The 21,066-nt window shown below is 44.6% G+C and overlaps 1 protein-coding gene across 1 annotated transcript in view; it reads left to right on the forward strand.

Annotated features, from left to right (window-relative positions):
- Nucleotides 1–13,085, forward strand: part of prkd2 (protein kinase D2) — a 70,574-nt gene extending 57,489 nt beyond the window's left edge. The window contains exons 14-18 of the mRNA XM_056283218.1: nt 2,188–2,349; nt 8,270–8,368; nt 9,112–9,379; nt 9,971–10,056; nt 10,331–13,085. Coding sequence (XP_056139193.1) covers nt 2,188–2,349; nt 8,270–8,368; nt 9,112–9,379; nt 9,971–10,056; nt 10,331–10,555 — 840 coding nt within the window. The 3' untranslated portion in view covers nt 10,556–13,085. The remainder of the gene's footprint in view (nt 1–2,187; nt 2,350–8,269; nt 8,369–9,111; nt 9,380–9,970; nt 10,057–10,330) is intronic.
- Nucleotides 13,086–21,066: the final 7,981 nt, after the last annotated feature.

Here is a 21,066-nt window from a genome sequence, read left to right on the forward strand (position 1 = left end):
CTACCACCTCCAAAAAGAATTAGGATCATAAGTGCTTTAGTTTTCGGTCCCGCTATCTACACTAACACCACACACACACACACATTACGAAAATATATGAGTAGATGAAAAAAACTTAATACATAGCAGTACAAGCGTGTTTCCCGCGTCGCGTACTCATCAGCTGCTAATGTCAGTGCTGCTATGTATTAAACGTTTTTTCCTACATCTATCTATCTATCTATCTATCTATCTATCTATCTATCTATCTATCTATCTATCTATCTATCTATCTATCTATCTATCTATCTATCTATCTATCTATCTATCTATCTATCTATATTCCAGTTCGTCAAGTAAATTCTTTATGAGACAGTACAAATTAAAGTGTCTTTAAAGTTATATTAGCTTTATTGGCAGCTGATGATTGCTTGTGGCATGAAACAGGCTTGCACTGTCTCATAAAGAATTTACTTGACTCACTGGATTATTTTGCTCCTTATTTGTTGAGCACTTTCCCTACCGTTGAATGTTTCTTTTAACAAATATACACTACCGTTCAAAAGTTTGGGATCACCCAAACAATTTTGTGTTTTCCATGAAAAGTCACACTTATTCACCACCATATGTTGTGAAATGAATAGAAAATAGAGTCAAGACATTGACAAGGTTAAAAATAATGGTTTGTATTTGAAATAAGATTTTTTTTACATCAAACTTTGCTTTCGTCAAAGAATCCTCCATTTGCAGCAATTACAGCATTGCAGACCTTTGGCATTCTAGCTGTTAATTTGTTGAGGTAATCTGGAGAAATTGCACCCCACGCTTCCAGAAGCAGCTCCCACAAGTTGGATTGGTTGGATGGGCACTTCTTTGAGCAGATTGAGTTTCTGGAGCATCACATTTGTGGGGTCAATTAAACGCTCAAAATGGCCAGAAAAAGAGAACTTTCATCTGAAACTCGACAGTCTATTCTTGTTCTTAGAAATGAAGGCTATTCCATGCGAGAAATTGCTAAGAAATTGAAGATTTCCTACACCGGTGCGTACTACTCCCTTCAGAGGACAGCACAAACAGGCTCTAACCAGAGTAGAAAAAGAAGTGGGAGGCCGCGTTGCACAACTGAGCAAGAAGATAAGTACATTAGAGTCTCTAGTTTGAGAAACAGACGCCTCACAGGTCCCCAACTGGCATCTTCATTAAATAGTACCTGTTAGAGCCTGTTTTTGCTGTCCTCTGAAGGGAGTAGTACACACCGGTGTAGGAAATCTTCAATTTCTTAGCAATTTCTCGCATGGAATAGCCTTCATTTCTAAGAACAAGAATAGACTGTCGAGTTTCAGATGAAAGTTCTCTTTTTCTGGCCATTGTGAGCGTTTAATTGACCCCACAAATGTGATGCTCCAGAAACTCAATCTGCTCAAAGAAGTGCCCATCCAACCAATCCAACTTGTGGGAGCTGCTTCTGGAAGCGTGGGGTGCAATTTCTCCAGATTACCTCAACAAATTAACAGCTAGAATGCCAAAGGTCTGCAATGCTGTAATTGCTGCAAATGGAGGATTCTTTGACGAAAGCAAAGTTTGATGTAAAAAAAATCTTATTTCAAATACAAATCATTATTTCTAACCTTGTCAATGTCTTGACTCTATTTTCTATTCATTTCACAACATATGGTGGTGAATAAGTGTGACTTTTCATGGAAAACACAAAATTGTTTGGGTGATCCCAAACTTTTGAACGGTAGTGTATATATATATATATATATATATATATATATATATATATATATATATATATATATACTCTTTGTTTCTGTTTAATTCACAGCTTTGCTCCTTATTGGGTGAGCACTTTCCCTACTGTTGAGTGTTTCTTATAACAAAGTTATACATATATATATGACTCTTTGTTTCTGTTTAATTCACAGCTTTGTTGGTAATTTCCATTATCTTCCACTTTTTGGCTCTTCTCTTTAACTCTATTGCACTATTCCATTTGAACATTTAATTTCCCCTCAACGTTCTCTGTGTCTTCACACATATTTCCACCTGGCCTGTTTTGTACTCCCCATTCTAACACGTTCTCTCTCACCCACTGCTCCTCAAAACATATCTCACTTATAAAAATTTTGTACCCTTTTCTCTTCTTACTTGCTGTGAGGTCTCCTCTCGTTCTTTGAATCTCACTCTGTCCCACTCCTTCCCCAGAGTCTGCGTCACCTTGGCATCGTTAATCTGGAATGTATGTTCGAGACCCCGGAAAAAGTGTTTGTTGTGATGGAGAAGCTGCACGGGGACATGCTGGAGATGATCCTCTCGAGTGAGAAAAGCAGGCTACCGGAGAGGCTCACTAAGTTTCTCATCACTCAGGTGTGTGTGTGTGTGTGTGTGTGTGTGTGTGTGTGTGTGTGTGTGTGTGTGTGTGTGTGTGTGTGTGTGTAGCCAGTGTGTGTATGTATGTGTGTATGTGTAGCCAGCGGCTGCCGTTGGCTAGCTCTTGTGGCAAATAGGGAAGCATCCTAGCGTGTAAGCCTTCCCTTGCCAGTACATAGCCTCTCCTTCACCAAGACTCCTGCCAGGCCTCCCCACGGCCACACATGGTATCTGAGGTCTTGTGGCCCCAGGTTAACTGGGCAGGGGATCTCGGAGCAGCAGTGGGCCCCAGAGATATGGTGTGCAGGCCCACCCTGGTAGACATGCCCTGGCATCTATCAACCACTGACCCGCTGCCTTGTGGATGAATCTGAGAAGACAAAAGGCTAAGGGAGCTTACCCCAACAGAAAAGCAAGCTGTGGTGGCATGCTTTGAGGCACTTTCTGAAAAACTGGATTTCTGACAGCCTCCTGCAGTTGTGTGGAGGTGCTGGTCATCTAGGGGTCCCCCTTGTCATCAGAACCATCTCTACAATCAAGTCACTGGCATTTGGAGAAGCGCACCCCCCATGCCACTTTAAAAACCATCTCTGCGCAGGTATCTTCTTCTGCTACCTGAGTCCCTGACTTCACAAATTCTGGCAGCAATGGAGTATCCAGGGACCGGTTCAGGTCCGAATGAGCTGGGCGCTCTTAGTTGGAACTCTGCATGCCAGCGGCACAGGGCAATGGTTGCTAGCAGCTGAGATTGAGCGGCAGCTGTTTCCAGCAGATCCCTGTGCATCTGAGCAGCCCTGTTTAGGGACCGCACTGCTCACTCCATTTGGAGAACAGCCTAGAAAAGGTGGCCCAAAAATTGCCCACTCAACACTGTGCCTGGGCAGGTAAGCACACCTGCCGGGCCATTCCACTATGCGGTTGAAACACACAGTATACCATTAGGAATTGCAGCATGGAACATAAGGACACTCCTGGACGTCAGCCATGGTACAGACAGAGCTCAACGCAGAACAGCACTTATTGCCAGCGAGCTGAAGCACTATTGTGTGGATGTGGTGGCACTCAGTGAGACCAGGCTCCTCGAAGAGGGTTTGCTCAACGAAATGGGAGAGGGCGATACATTCTATTGGAAAGGATACCCCCTAGGAGGTCAAAATATTCATGGAGTTGGTTTTGCAATCAAGAACAGTCTCTTACCCAAACTCGGAGAAACACCAATGAGCATTAGTGAACGGCTGGTGACTCTCCATATACCCCGTGCAAAATGCCGATACATCACCTTGATGAGTGCCTACACTCCAACTTTACCATCCCATGATGAAGAGAAAGCTCGCTTCTACCAGTCACTCGATGGTATACTCATCAACATCCCAAAGAGCGGCAAAGTTATTTTGCTTGGTGATTTCTGCACTCTCAATGTTTGCATCGTACCTGACGGGTCGCTCCTACCAGGTGACATGGAGAGGATCTGTGTCGGAGCCTCGCAGACTGATTACAGGCATTCCACAGGGTTCGGTTCTGGGTCCTCTCCTTTTGTCCTTGTACACAACATCCCTGGGTTCTGTTATTCGCTCGCATGACTTCTCTTACCATTGTTATGCTGATGACACCCAGCTGATCTTGTCCTTTCCTCCCTCTGACACACAAGTAGAGACACACATTGCTGTGTGCTTGACTGACATCTTGGAGTGGATGGCGACACACCACTGGAAGCTCAATCTGGACAAGACGGAGCTGATTTTCCTCCCGGGGAAAGGTTCCCCGCACTAAGACCTGGCCATCACCGTTGACGACACCATGGTGACGCCAACTTGGACTACGAGGAATCTGGGTGTGATCCTGGACGACCAACTGTTGCTTGCTGCAAACGTTGCATCGGTTGCTCGCTCCTGCAGATTTCTCCTGTATAACATCAGGAGGATTCGCCCATTCCTCACTGACAAGACGGCACAGGTGCTCATCCAGGCTCTGGTCATCTCCTGGCTGGACTACGGCAACTCCCTCCTTGCTGGAGCCTTGGCATCGGCCATCAGACCTCTGGAGCTTGTTCAGAAAACTGCAGCTCATCTGGTGTTCAACTGCCCTAAGTTCTCCCACACAACTCCCCTTCTCATGTCCCTACACTGGCTCCCAGTAGCTGCTCGCGTCCAGTTTAAGACTCTGGTGCTAACCTACAGGGCAGTGAAAGGAACAGCTCCTTCCTATCTCCAAGCCATGGTCAAGCCCTACACCCCTGCCCGACCACTTTGCTCTGCTGTCTTGGGACGCCTGGTTGCCCCGTCGCTCAGAGGTCCCTGTTGCCGATCGACCCGGTCACGGCTCTTTTCTGTCCTGACCCCACAATGGTGGAATGAACTTCCCACTGATGTCAGACAGCGGAGTCGCTGCCCATCTTTCGGCGCAGGTTGAAAACTCACCTCTTCAGGAACTACTACCCTGTTACTTGTTCTTAGCACTTATTGTATTCACTCATTAAAAAAAAAAAGAAAAAAAAGATGCTTGTTTAGATGCACTTATGACCTCTGATGACTAGTAGTTCTCCTGATTTCCTACGTTAAATGTACTTATTGTAAGTTGCTTGGATAAAAGCGTCGGCTAAATGACTGTAATGTAATGATTTTCATGCACGAATTGGGAAGAACATGCAAAACTGGAATGGAGTGATTGGCGCCCATGCCATTGGCAAAGTCAACTCTAATGGCGTAAGACTTCTTAGTCTGTGCTCGGAACATGACCTCACCATCACAAACACCATTTTCCAACAAATGAATAAATACAAGGCATCCTGGAGGCATCCCAGATCCAAACACTGGCACCTGTTTGATTATGCTATCGTGAGGCGGGCTGATCTTAAAGACATGCTCCTTATGCGAGGAGCAGACTGCTGGACAGACCACCGCATGATCCTGACAAAAGTCAGAGTGCATGTCCGACCCTTGAGACGCCAATCTGGGCCAAAGAAGAAACCACTCCACTGCGCCAGACTCTCCAACAGCGACACCTGAAACACCTTCCGTTGTTCTCTAGCTGACAAGTTAGTTGACGTTGAACAGCTGATCAACTCAGAGTCTGGGATGGATGAGAAGTGGACCTCTCCGAGCACCACCCTCTTTGACATTGCAGCCCAATCCATCCATTGGCTTCAAAACCAAAAAACAATAGGACTGGTTTGATGGCAATGCCGGAAAGATCTCCACCCTCCTGAACAACATGCATAAGGCACACAGAGCTGCCCTCAGCAACCCACTATCCCAACCTCAAGAAACAATGGCAAGACTGCCACTCTGAGGCCCAAGCAACTCTGCGGAATCTGCAAAATGAGTGGTGGATTTTGAAAGCCAACGAAATCCAGGCTCATGCAGACAGGAATGACATGCACGGTTTCAATGACACAGTTAAGATCATCTATGGCCCCAGAAACTGCTCTCTGGCACCTGCTGGGTCTGCTAATGGAACAACCCTTATCAAGGACCAGGCCCTGTTAGTGGAGCAGTGGGCCGAGCATTTTAACACCCTGCTCAACCAGCCCACCCCAGTTGACTCAACTGTACTGGCAGAACTCCCTGAACAGCCTATGTTGCAAGACCTAGACCTCCCACCAACCTTCAAAGAAATGTGGTCAAGACGCTGAAAAACAACAAAACCCCCGGACCTGATAACATTCCAGCTGAAAGCCTCAAGGAAGGAGGCTAACTCTGTACTAGGACACTGTATCTCTATATCCTTGAGGTGTGGAGTCGCGAGTGTGTACCCCAACAGTGGAAAGATGCCAACATTGTGACCATTTATAAAAACAAAGGAGACAAATCCATCTGCTCCAGCAGCAGGGGTATTTCATGACTGGCCATTGCCGGAAAGGTCCTAGCCAAGGTCATGTTCCGCAGACTACACTCGCAATAGCCAAATGGGTCCTATCAGAGTCACAGTGCGGCTTCCAAAAGGATAGAGGGACAGTTGACATGACCTTTATCACACACCAACTCCAGGCGAAATGCCTAAACAGCACAATGATTTATACATGGCATTCATAGACCTCTCAAAGGCATTTGATACAGTCAACCAGGACCTGCTGTGGCAAGTCCTGAAGAAATTTGGATGTCCACCCAAGTTTCTCACCATCCTTGGACAGTTTCACTTTGAAATGATGGCCCAAGTGGTAGCGGGGAACCACAGTTCTGAGCCCTTTGGTGAGCAGACTGGAGTCAAATAAGGCTGTGTGCAAGCCCCAGTCCTGTTCAATATCTTCTTAGTCTGTGTAACAACACTGTTACGAAGGAGGATGGAGAAGCAGGCTGGAGTCACCATTGACTTCAGGCTTGATGGTAACCTATTCAACATCAGGAGGTTTCAGGCAACCACCAAGTTGACCTCTGAGAATATCATTGAGCTACAATATGCTGACAATTGTGCCCTGGTAGCCTACCAGAAGCCCTTCAAAACACTCTGTTGGCAGCTGTAACTGCATACAGAAGAATGGGACTGATTCTCAACACTCAAAAGACAGAGGTAATCTGTCAGATTAGTGCCGGCCTCCCAAGCCACCCAACAACCTTCACAGCAGAAGGGCAACAGTTGGCCACTGTTCCTGCCTTCAGATATCTGGGAAGCATACGATCTGAAACCTGCATAATGGATGATGAGATCCAGCATCGCCTCAAACAAGCCTCAACATTTTTTATTCGTCTAAGGAGAAATGTTTTCCAGAACAGCAACCTCAATCTCCACACCAAAGTGTTTGTTTAAAGAGCAGTATGCTTCTCCACACTACTATATGGATGTGAGGCGTGGACCATCTACAGCCACGTGTCTGTGAATGTTCTCATTCATCCAGGTCATGGTTATCCAAAGGAGTTGAATCAAGTGCAACTGGACTTGGTATATATCCATGAAGACGTTTGGATGAGAGGCGAAACGTCTTCACGGATATAGACCAAGTCCAGTTGCACTTGATTCAACTCCTTTGGACATCTACAGCCACCATCTCAGAAGCCTGGAGGCCTTCCATGTGAGATGTCTCCAGAGGATCCTTGGCATTATTTGGGAGGACAGAGTGCCACACACAGAGCTGTTAGGATGGGCAGACAGTTGCAGCGTGGAGTCTACCCTAAGCCACCATCAACTCAAGTGGCTTGGGCATGTCATTCGTATGCCCAGCCAACGACTCCCACGTAAAGTCCTGTACGGCCAACTACACCTTGGTCAACGCACTGCTGGTGGACAGAATAAGCGGTTCAAAGACCAAATGAAGACCACATTGAAAAGATGCCAGATCAACCCCTCTCCTCTTGCCGCACCATCTGGTGCTCTCATGTCTCACAGGGAGTGAAGTATATGGAAAACCAGCACACACAGCACCGTGTAGCAAAGCATGTGAAGAGGCATGCTCGCAAAGCTACCCCTGCCCCCCCCCCCCCCAGCACCATTTTTACATACCCGGTCTGCAACCGCAACTTTGCATCCAGAATCATACTATTCAGCCACCAAAGGACTCACAAATAGGAGAAGATGGTCATCATCGGATACGATGGACAAAGCAAGCAAGTGTGTGTGTGTGTGCGCACACACGTGTGCGTGCACGTGTGTGTGTTTTGCCTTTGAGAGAGAATGACTGAGAAAGTGTGAGACAGACAGAGGATGCATGTGAGAGGGCAGAAGGCATGTGTTTGAAGGTTTGTCTTATCCCCAGCATTGTGGTTTTTCTTCAACATCTAATGAATGTTGTCCACAAGCATTACAATGCTGTGTTTATTGATGTTTATATTAACACCGTGGAAATAAATGTGACCGAAGACTCTTTGCCAATGTCCATCTTGTCCATCATCATACATATATCAAGTGCAAATCAAATTTTTAACTCTGTTCACCTTCGGTTTTCTGTTTGTCAGGCCTAACCCATATCCCTTGTGTTTGTGTGCAGATTTTAGCAGCTCTGAGACATCTACATTTCAAGAACATTGTTCACTGTGACCTGAAACCTGAGAATGTGCTGCTTGCCTCTGCTGAGCCCTTCCCACAGGTACATGGCACTTTGCTCACACTCACTCAACAAATATGCACACACACAAAACCTTTCTCATTATCCACCAGGTTTCTTCACAGTAGGCAGGTGCATGTATAGCACAACTTCTTGGACATCTTTTGTCACTCTTGCTTGTTCACTCTATCCACACATCCCTTTTTCTCATTGCTTTCTCTCCTTGTTGGACCCCTGTTACCAGTCAATACTGCTCATTCTGTACATACTGTTGTCATGTCATACCATTCTCCATCATTTTTGAATACCATGTCTTAGTGCAGGTGACACAGTGGCGCAGTGGTTAGCGCGGTCACCTCACAGCAAGAAGGTCCTGGGTTTGAGCCCCAGGGTAGTCCAACCTTGGGGCTCGTCCTGGGTCATCCTCTGTGTGGAGTTTGCATGTTTTCCCCGTGTCTGCTTGAGTTTCCTCTAGATGCTCCGGTTTCCTCCCACAGTCCAAAGACATCTAGGTCAGGGGAATCGGCCGTACTAAATTGTCCCTAGGTGTGAATGTGTGTGTGGGCCCTGTGATGGCCTGGCGGCCTGTCCAGGGTGTTTCCTCGCCTGCCGCCCAATGACTGCTGAGATAGGCTCCAGCATCCCCGTGACCCTGAGAGCAGGATAAGCGGTTTGGATAATGGATGGATGTCTTAGTGCCATCAGCACTCTTAGCTGCACTTGTCATTTAGTCAGCGTCACACTCTTTCCACCCTGCCACTACTGCATTCCTTGTCTCTGCCCAGGTCAAACTGTGTGATTTTGGATTTGCCCGTATCATCGGTGAGAAGTCATTCCGCCGTTCGGTGGTGGGCACCCCGGCCTACCTGGCCCCAGAGGTTCTGCTGAATCAGGGCTACAACCGCTCCCTTGACATGTGGTCAGTGGGTGTCATTATGTATGTCAGCCTCAGTGGAACGTTCCCCTTTAACGAGGATGAAGACATCAATGACCAGATACACAATGCAGCCTTCATGTACCCTCCTAACCCCTGGAAACAGATCTCCAGTGATGGTAAACAGAGAAAGGGGTAGAGAGTGCAGAATTTGATCCTTTTATGTGCTTTTGCTAATATACTGGATATTTTGTAATAGCCCTTTGGCCCATACACCAGGACTGGCATTTACACATAAGCCCAATTTTTAAGTTAAAACAACAACACACATTGTCATATCTCTATTATTGGGTACAATTAAGTAAGGACTATTGAATGTCCTCCTGAGTAACGTGACTACATTTAAGACAGCATGACATTTGATAGTCACCTCATATATTCATCCCTGCAACACAAAGAATTCAAAATACTTATGTATGGTACAATGTGATTTGTGTATTTGTCCCATACAGTGTTTGACGAAGATTAAGTTTAACAGCACATTATAATGATGGCGAAGCAAATTAGAGATAATAGAAAAGTCCCTGTTCTACTTATATTTTATTCAGCAATTACCACTCTTCATAGATTAGTTACATCCTACTCACAAGTTACTCATTTATTTCTGTGTGGCCTGTAATTTAAAGAGTTGCCTGTTATTTTTTGTTTTGTCTGGTGGAAGTGCTGCATATTTTACTGTGCGATCTGTATGCTCTGTTTTTTTTTTCCAGCGATTGACTTGATCAATAACCTGCTACAGGTTAAGATGAGGAAACGCTATAGTGTGGACAAGAGTCTCAGCCATGCCTATTTACAGGTAGCGCATGTTAGACCCCCTCCCCCACCACACACACACACACACACACACACACACACACACACACACACACACACACACACACACACACACATACACACACACACACACACACACACACACACTCTTTTCTCTGTCTTTCGCACCCACTCACACCTGAAACAAATACTGGTTGAGGTAAAAAAAAAAAAAAAAGGCTTTGACTCCATCTTAGGGTTCCCAATTTATTGTGTGTTCCTCCCACCTCTACACTTTTTCCTCAATCATTTCTCAGGACTACCAGACGTGGCTCGACCTACGGGAATTGGAAACTAAGCTCGGGGAGCGCTACATCACCCACGAGAGTGACGATAGCCGCTGGCAAATATTTGCACGGGATCACACCTTGCCGTATCCAGCCTATCTGGTTCCTCCCCCACCTGCGCCTGCCTCTGATGAAGAGGAGGCCGGGGAAGATGCAGACATGCAGGGCCTCACTGAGAAGGTCAGCATCCTCTAAGAAATGGTCATCTGACCAGAGAGAGCGAAAGAGAGAGGGAGGGAGGGACTCCGTCTAGCCTGGAACTTGAGAGAGGAGATGGAAGTGAGGGTTGGACTGGAGAGACTGTTGTGCAGATGGATGAGAAATAATGTTATTGAGCATCATAATGTTTTAATAATAGTTACTTCCAGATGTTGTGATACAATTCAAGCCTGCAAAAGCTTGTGAGTCAGCTTCTCTCCACTCCCTCGTTTTTTTTTTAATTCTAATTTTCTTTTTTTTTCCTTTTTTTGTGTGTTAATAAATGTGGAACTTATATAATAATGGACACTTCTCTGCTGTATTCCATGGAAGGACAATTTTTTAAACACCTGACCTAAGGAACCTTTGAGGCGGGCCCACACTGTCGCAAAGCCATAGTGTAGAATCAAATTACTCAAGGGCCGCCTATAGTACATACCAGAAGTGCCAGCTTACACCTGTCAAATATGAAAGCCGCTGTATTTAGCACCTTATTCCCATAGAAAATGCGAGTCTGTAGTAGTGGCAGTGCCTGGGAAGAGAACTGTTCTGAGGAATTACAACTTACCAAGTAGTCACACGTCGGCTCAAGGTTAGATGCCACCAGGGCAGGGAGTTAAACTGAAATGAAGCAGTGTTCTTCATGACATATGTCAGCCAGCGCTGGTGTGTGCTGTCCTTTAGATACTTCAGTGAAATGGGGCAGTTTGACTCCTTGTAGCACCACTGCAGGGTTGGGTTCATATGTTGCAGATTGAGTCACTCTAAAAGAAATATTCCTTACATAGGCAAACCTAGATGTTTTTCTGCCATCACGGTGCTTCAGGATGCAAGATGAATTCCGAATCTTTTAAAAGGAGGACATGAAGATAAAAATGTGTGGAAATTTTTGCCCGTGTCTGTGTGGGAGTGTACATTTGTTTTTAAATCTAGATAGAGTGGTGGATGCTTAATTGTGAGTATGTGTATTCTTATGTGTATGTGTGTGTGTTTGTATAAGTGCATATCGGTTGTTGTTTTTTTTTTTTTTTTTTTCGGCTAACAGGGATTGACATGGAAACAAAACCCTAAGAACTAACTCCAGTTAGAGGAAAAAAGCCATTTGTTCTGAGCATAATTTCATATGGTGTCTTGAATTGTAGTCCTCCCTCCAATGTCATACACTAAAGAACAGCTCCTCTCTCTCACAGTGACACAAGGCTAACGGTGATAGCAGAGTTCCTCAAAGCTGATTTAATAGTGGCTTGGATTCACACAAGTCACTTTTCAAGTGAATTCTCATAAGTGTGTGCCTTACAATGAGAACTGGAAACATTGCTGCAATGAAAGCAATGCTTAATTGTAGTTTTTCAGTGAGTGCAATTATTTTTCATGGTGAAATTAAATTAGTCTTGGCCTTAACTATCTTCTTCTTGGACAATTTTCTTGCCTATCAAGGCTAGATAGCTTACTATGTATTATGTCAGACTGACAGATTATAGCACATCAACCATGATGACTGTTAACGCATTAGGTATAAAAACTGCTTATGTTCAGTCTCCCATTCTCAGTCATCTCTTAAGTCAAACAGTTGTCATTTTTTGTTGCTGTGGTTTATGTTCCATTGGTTAGCCTCTACACACTTTTTTATATGCTGCTGTAAAGCAAACAGTATATGAACAGATACTCATGGATGGCAGATATGAGAAGACATGAGTTGGGTCATGTATGTAAAGTGATGTTGATTACTGACTTACTGCAGCCATCATGTCAATAAGTTGCATGTTTATATGAAGTACATTTATCTAGATACTAAACATGAGATATAGTTAATGGGTTAAGAAGATGGCCTGTTATGAACACATGTAGACCTAAGGCCCTGTTTACACCTGGCATTAAAATGCAACTTGGGTGATCCAATCACAAATGGACAGCTCTAAGTACAGGAGTGAATGCACCCAAGACTCATTGAGGACATATTGAGATCTGATCACTCAGACCACATTTGGGGGTGGTCTGGGCCGCATATGGCCACATTCTTTTAGCAGTATGTATGCAAATGTATCCTGGGCCACATTAAAGGAAGCTACAACAACAGGCAAAATGTGTTGTTATGGATGGAGTACACACAAAATATGCTGTCTGATTTTCTTTTAATTTCTGGTAGACAAGGCACGGGAAGTGCACTTCTTCATTTAATTTCCGGCAGACTAGGCACGGGAAGTGCATTGCTGCCTCCCGCCGGTTAAAAACAAGAACGCATTTGGTCTTTGCAAATGGAAATGATTTATGTGTTTATTTGCATATAGAGCAGGGAAGTGAGATCTGATCACAAGTGGTCATTCAGGACGCATGTGGAGACGCATTCTAATGCCAGGTGTGAACTGACATACTTAGAGCTGTCCACTTGTGAGGCATGTTCTGCATGCATGCATGTTAATGCCAGGTGTAAACAGGGCCTAATTATGTAGTGTTATGTGTAGAGAATGTATAACATGGTTGGATGATTTCAGGCTTTGTAAGACATAATACAGATGTTGAACAAAAATATCTTTGTCTTGAATGTTCCTTTTTAATTGCAGAATTTAACCACTGACTCAACTCTGGACATATAGGACTGATCATAGGCAACGTCGCTCTGCATAAGAACCAATCTTGTCATTCATATAGTGACAAGTCTCCTTTTATCTACACTTAACTAGTATGAGATGTAGAGGGCAATTACCTGAGACACCTACTCAGATATTTTTCTGCCAAGAGGCGCTAACTGAATAACACATCACAGCAAAAACTGATTAGTTCCTCCACCCACAGTTCAACAAAAATGTTGCTCTATCCCTCACTGACAGTGAGTAGGCTTATTAATCTTCTGCTGTAGCTACTGTAGCTGTCCTGTCATTGGGCATTATACACACACACATACCAGTTAGGGAACAAAGACTGCTATTTACACTTCTTACTCCTCATACTGAGTGCCACGTGAGTGGATGCTGTAGGGATTGTTTTCACTGGGTTGTAAACACTTCAACGAGCCACTTGGTATGACATAACAACTCTTCTTCCTCTTACACACTCATCAATGTCCTTTAGCTGCATGAGCCAGATCATGTGCCCTTTCTCTATTTCTCCCCTCGCTCTTATCTTTCTTCTTCTCATCTATGGGAAGGTTTTTAATCGGTTTCAACAATACCAACTGAATGTCTTGGTGTAGTTCCCCTATCTGGTGTGGGAAGATGGTGGCACGAATTCAAGTTCACAGCGGCCTCACCCAGTACTGGTGTGGGAAGATGGTGGTGCAAATTCCCATTTGCGGCGGCCTCACCCAGTACCGTATTTGTCTTTGTTAGTTGGCTGGGAGAGCTGGCGCTGTATCAGCTGCGAGAGCTTGGTCTGCTGCGCTGTGGGCCCAGTGACCGCGGCCTTGCCTGGAGCTGCACCCAAGGAGGTAACACCGAGGGCGGTCTGAAAGGACACAGAAGCAGGGCAGGCTAAGCTAACTGCTGGCCCATGCAGACCGGCAGTTCCGATAACACCGAGGGCGGTCTGGCGGCAGCCTCACCTGGCATTGACTGTGGTGTTTTTGATGTCAAAAATCAAATCAAATCAATTTTATTTGTATAGCCCAATATCACAAATTACAAATTTGCCTCAGTGGGCTTAACAGCAACACAATATCCTGTCCTTAGACCCTCTCATCGGATAAGGAACAACTCCCTAAAAAAAAACCTTTAACAGGAAGAAAAAATAGGAAGAAACCTCAGGGAGAGCAACAGAGGAGAGATCTCTCTCCCAAGACGGACAGCGTGCAATGGATGTTGTGTTCACACAATTTACACAATACAACATTGAAAGAGGATAACAGAATTATAATGGACATAAAATCGTGTGGAGAGCAGGGAGTTGTGTCAGGGGTGTCTGGGTGGGAGATCTGGCGCTGGATCGGCTGGGAGGGCTTGGTCTGCTTCGTCCGGTTGCCACAGGCACCACGGGCCCTACCTGGAGCTGTACCTAAGGAGGAAACACGGAGGGTGGACTGACAAGACGTGTAATCGGGGCAGGCTAGGCTAACAGCTAGCCCATGCAGACCGGCGGTTCCAACAGTCATCCTGGCTGGCGTTTGTTCCCTTGGACAGTGAATTCTTTTTTTTTCTTTTAGTTTGGATATATGTGTTAGTTTAAATAAGTGTGTGTTCTTGTAGTTGTTGAATGTGTTTTTGTCATTATGTTGCACTGCTGTGGGCTGGGGAAGCGGCATTTCGTTTCATTTCATGTGCGCAAGTACATGAGGTGAAATAACAGAGTGTTCCTGATTCCTGATGATAATATTGGCAATTAAAGGAGAAATGACTATGTGAGGGTTAATCCACTCTACAGTGTGCATTGTCGTGGAGTGGCCTTACTTAATCCAATGCAGGGCAGCAAAAATTATTCCTCCAGTGAACTTCATAAAGTTCTTCCAAACAGTATTGATGAAGAGAAGGACTGTCCCATTGAAGGCAAGATGGGCGACATTTTTTTTTGTTGGGGGGGAGGGGATTTTTCGGCCTTTTTCTCCCCAAGTGTATCCGGCCAATTACCCCACTCTTCCGAGCCATGCTGGTCACTGCTCCACCCCTTCTGCCAATCCGGGGAGGGCTGCAGACTATCACATGCCTCCTCCGATACATGTGGAGTCACCAGCCACTTCTTTTCACCTGACAGTGAGGAGTTTCACCAGGGGGACATAGTGCGTGGGAGGATCTCGCCATTCCGACCGACCAGAGGAGGCGCTAGTGCAGCGACCAGGACACATATCCACATCTGGCTTCCCACCTGCAGACACGGCCAATTGTGTCTGTAGGGACACCCGACCAAGCCGGAGGTAACACGGGGATTCAAACCGTCAAGCCCCATGTTGGTAGGCAACAGAATAGACCACCATGCTAACCGGATGCCCAAGATTGGCAACATGATTTCAGCTGCCATGGAAACTGAGTCCATCCATTGTTCCAAAATATGTACTCAATGGATATTAATTTCCCAGCGTATGAGGGGACAATTCCACAGACAAACATAAAAGCATGCATGGTACAAAGATTAAAGTAGATATTAGTGCAAGCACTTGGAAAAATTGACAGTTTTTAACACAACTGAAAAGAAAGGGGTTCAGGACAGCAGCTTAATCTCTTCCTATTCCTATTTATTCAAAAGTGTTTGTCTGTCTCTGTCTCCTTCCTCAAGACACAACAGTATGAAGGATAAATAAACTCACCGGCATTTAAAGTGTGGCCACTTCACCCCACTTTAAAGTAGATATTGGTTAGATGTTATGAGGACATGGATGTTGACAGTAACATGGCATCCATGAAATAAATGCACTCGAATCCAAGTTGCATTTAAGATTCCTGCTGTCAGCGTTTCAACTTGGTCTGCAGCCTGATTTGTATTTTTCCATGTGTGTCTCCGACAGAAGAGTAATTGACCACTTTTCGTGACCCAAGCCTCTCAGACCACCCAGTGGTCATCAGTTTTATGCTTCAGTTATTAAAGCACGGAGCCCAGTGTTTCCTACTAGACCTGTCTGGGATGAGATGCCATACCCTCAAATCTTTTTGATTATAGGGTTAGACAGAGTAATTCAGTTTGACCATGGTCAAGTGATATATATTAACAAAGTTGGCAGAGAATTGGTCTTGTTCTGAAGAGGCTTGCAGCCGAGTATCATGCCTCTGTCTTCCAGATCAACACGATAGTTACGGAGTGCATAATAGTACACTCAGTAATTGCACTGGGATTAGTGAGATATATCTCCCACACAAACACGTCCAATGTGTTTATGACCTTAAAGGAAAATTCTCTTTTCTTTTTCTTGTCTTTTTTTTTTTTACAACATGAGTCTTATTTTCACGACTTTTGCTATACTGCATATCGGGTATGATATCATTTTACTCGCTGGCTTCATTTTGGAAATGTTGGAGTCGGGACCACCGCTGGACACAGCTTTACAATGGCATCTTATGGGGCACTGACCATGAGCATCAGACATGTTTCAACGAGTCCAATTAAACAGAATTTTATCTAAACCACATATTTGTAAATTAAAATTAAAATGCATGTTAAAAGCTTTTACCCGAAATGTCTCGTAATTACGAATATTAGTGTTATCACAGTGCTGAGCTACTTCCTGGTTCATCTTGCAGGAATGACCAGCCTATACTTACCATAGGTTGTGGTAACCATCAACAAACTACCACAGCACAACTGAGGAGGCAATAATAGGAAATCATGTGCATAGTGTAAATGAGGCACTAGGTTTTTTCTTTGTGTGTGTGTGTGTGTGTGTGTGTGTGTGTGTTGGAACGACAGGTTCAAGGCTCGTGTTCAACTGCCCTGTAAGTGATGTGTAGCCCTCTTGGACAAAAAACTACGAAGACAAGACCAAGACTGTAAAAAACTGGCACCTAGCTTTCCTTTATGCAATTACTGGAATCTCCCCTCTGCGAGGTTTGTAAAAAGCACAGAGAATAACAAAAATATATACAAATTTTCAAACGCATAGTTGTGGTTGGTTACATATTGCTTTAAAACATTCCTGCGTTTGCTTATCTGCAAAGTTGCCGGCAAGTTGCCGGCAGCCATACCAACATGTGCCCCGGCTCTGCCAAATGACGGAAGCTATAAGCAGGTATGGGCTTGGCTAGTGCTTGGATGGAAGACCTCCCGGGAAAACAGTTGCTGCAGAAGTGGTGTTAGTGGACCAGTAGAGGGCAGTCTTCCCTCTGGTCCGTCCATCCATTATCCAAACCGCTTAGCCTGCTCTCAGGGTCACGGTGATGCTGGAGCCTATCCCAGCAGTCATTGGGCAGCAGGCGGGGAGACACCCTGGACAGGCCGCCAGGCCATCACAGGGCAGACACACACACAGGCACACACACATTCACACCTAGGTACAATTAAGTACGGCTGATTCACCTGATCTACATGTCTTTGGTCTGTGGGAAGAAACTGGAGCACCCGGAGGAAACCCATGCCGACACGGGGAGAACATGCAAATTCCACACAGAGGACAACCCGGGATGACCTCCAAGGTTGAATTACCCCAGGGCTCGAACCCAGGAGCTTCTTGCTGTAAGGCGACCGTGCCAACCACTGCGCCACCGTGCCACCCTCCCCTCTGGTCCTAATAAAAGCAACAAATATCAAATCCCAGTGCCCCAGTGCAGTGACAGGGACACTGTGCTGTTCGAGATGCATTAAACGGAGGTCCTGACTCACTGTGGTCATTACAGATCCCATGACACTTACCGCAAAGAGTAGGGGGGTTCCCCAGTGTCCTGGCAAAATTCCCAACCTGGCTCTCTCCATCTGGCCACCTAATCATCCCCACTGGCTCAACTATTCCTCTCTCTCCACCTGCATGTCCTTGTATGCTTTTTCATTTGATGGAGACTTCCAAAATGTCAGTGTAGTACTGCTAGTGTACATTAGTTTTATTCATAACTACAGTTATTGTATTTGAAAAATGTTTTTAAACTGCCTGTGAAAATACATTATTATGTTAGGTCGGCTCATACTTGTTAGTTTTGCCACAAATCAGCGCATGGGCAGATTCTCCCTGATGGTTTGAGAATGGGAACCTTTGGCACACACCATTCCATTGGCTCTGTCACTTTTTCTATGATTCCCGTTTGTTCCATTCTCCTTAGTTCTTCCTGTACTTTTGGAATTAGTGGAACTAGAATGTGTCTTAGAGCGGATACACCGTAGAGCTGTGCATGCTCTATCCTTTTTTCTTTTTTTGGGGGGGGGATAGGCTCCAGCATCCCCGCAACCCTGAGAGCAGGGTAAGAGATTTGGATAATGGAATGGAATGGATGTTTTTGGTCATTATGCCACTGTGCTATTTATAAAGGTGGGGATACCCGGAGTCAGTTGAGACTGAAGTCACTTAGATGAGTAATGAAACGTTTCTCCCAACAAACGTTGTGTTCAGATGAACAGATTGAACTTTCTGTGGTCTCAACATTGAATTTCTCTTTAAGCTATAAAATGTTGCCTCATTCATGATGGAGGTAACTGCCCCTGAATCTAGTTTTCGCAACACTGGGTTCCCATTGACTATGACTGTTTCCTTCCGTGGTGGCTCGTTATCTGTTATCACTGCATCAGGGTCATTTTCTGTGACTGAGCCCAGGACTAATGAATCTTCCTCTGTAGTTTCTGACACTACATGCATGCTTCTAGAATGACAAACAGATACAAAATGACAATTTTTCCTACATTTCATGCATTTTGTTTCCTTTTGCTGGACACAGGTCCCTTAGTATGGCTGTGCCCACATCTGGTACACTTAACTCCTCTGTTGTTTTGGTTCAGGCGGTGCACATTTCTGTCATAGCTATTTTTAGCTAGCTCTCTCCATTTGATTGATGTCACTTCCTCTGCATGCTCCACTTTGACTGTGCCTTCTACGTTTTGTAATTTCACTAGCTTGGAGTGTCTAACCATGTCTATAGCTGTTCACAGGGTGAGTTCGCTGTGCATTTGTAGCTTCCAGGACAGTGATTTTTTATTGATTTCAATCACTATCCTGCCCAATGACATGTGGTAAGAGTAGGCAGGGTAGGCAGTGCTTACCTTGTGACAATTTAATCAAAATAAGCACACAACAAACATAACAACATGTCAAAATCTTACTCTAGTTACAAGTAGCCCCCCTTCCCATCCACCCCTGTATGTCTGTGTTATATTCATCTGTCATCTTGTTTCACGCCATTTATTGTAAAGCGACTTTAAGCGCTATATAATATTGATTTATTATTATTAAGTATGCTGTGTTATAACGTATTTTTAATGATTCTTTTTTATGTCCTTGTCCCTTTTAAGTCCTTAAGTTTCTAAGAGCAAAACGCTGTATAGCGCACAAGCTTTTCAATGGGAAGGGTAGGCGCTGTTTTTTTCTTTTCTTTTCAGGATTACTGTTAATGTTGTGAATTTTAGAGTTTCAGTATGCGTATTGCGTAGTTTAAGGTGAAATCAACGGATGAGGAAAGGCACTGCTTATGGCGGGAGTGTGAGCCAATCGGAGCCATCAAGGTGCTAAATTGCTACAATGTATAGAATTTGAGCAGCTTAGCTACACTTCAGAACGAAATCAGTAATGTCAACCATCATATGTCTTCAGAGTTTTAATAAATTGATTACCAGCAAAAATTACTTGTCATCAAGCAAGGCAGGCCTACACCAGCTGTCCCTGACCTCCACCAGCGTAAAGGGCAGAAAATCATCCGATCATTCCAGCTAGAGTGGTACATAAGGAATGAGTGGCTATGCGACTGCAGCTCCAATGCTACCAGCAGGCTGTACTGCTTCCCTTGTTTGCTGTTTTCCAGAGAGCGGGACAATGTATGGGTAGGTGCCGTCTACTGTGACCTGAACAACCTGCCTGCAGTGCTAGTCAAACACAAGCATTCCATTTCACAGATTCAACATCAAATAGCATTGAAAACCTTTGGAAACTGCACTCCGATCAATCTAGCTTTAAACGAGGCTAACAAACAAACAGCAGGGGTCTCTGCGCACAATATGAAGATGAGGGAAAATTGTGAGATTCTGAAGGACTTGATACATGCTACTTGCTACTTAGGGAAACAGGAATTAGCCTTCAGGGGAAACAAGGAAAGCACTGGCTCATCAAACCGGGTAAACTATGTGGTGCTCTTAAACCTCATTGCAGAGAAAGACCAATGGTTGGCAACACATCTTTAAGTTTCCTCAGTGTTTTCTGGAACATTAGATTAGATTAGATTAGATTAGATTTTTTTATTAGCCACATGACCAAGGCCAGTGGAAATTGTTTTCAAAACACATTAAACTGCAGCACAATACATACATGGACAACAACAGACACTCCACATATTATCATGAACAATACAGTTACACAGTAGCAGAAACAAACATATCATGCACAATAATTAGGTGAATGGTAGTATGCATGCCAATGGTGTGTGAGGAGGGGACTATAGGGAGGAATTCAGAGTCCTGATAGCTAGGGGAAAAAACTGTTTGTGAAGCGTTTAGTCTTAGTGGACAGTGACCTGTAGCCCCCCGGGCGGAGGAGCTGGAAGAGGCGATGAGCAGGATGTGAGGGGTCGGTGATGATCCTCTTTGCTCACTTTATAGTCCAGTGAGTATGTAGAGATTCAACTGAGGGGATTGAGTTGCCTATGATTTTGGATGCCTTTTTGACTGTCAATGCTGCTGTACCATATTGTAATAGAAGATGTTATGATGGACCTGATAATGGCTGAGTAAAACAGAACAAGAAGTTGATGTTTGATCTGGTATCTTTTCAGCTGCCTAAGAAAGTAAAGTCATTGCTGAGCTTTTGCAATGATGTGTTAAGTGTTAATTTTCCCCTTCAGGTTATTGTTGATGTATGTTCCAAGGAATTTAAAGAGTCGATGGTGGTGATGGGGTCTCCATTCATTTTTATAGGTGTTTTGGGATTCGGCATGCATTAGAAGTCAATAATGAATTCTTGGGTTTTG

The sequence above is a fragment of the Lampris incognitus genome, chromosome 7 (assembly GCF_029633865.1).
Source record: "Lampris incognitus isolate fLamInc1 chromosome 7, fLamInc1.hap2, whole genome shotgun sequence".
NCBI lineage: Eukaryota > Metazoa > Chordata > Actinopteri > Lampriformes > Lampridae > Lampris > Lampris incognitus.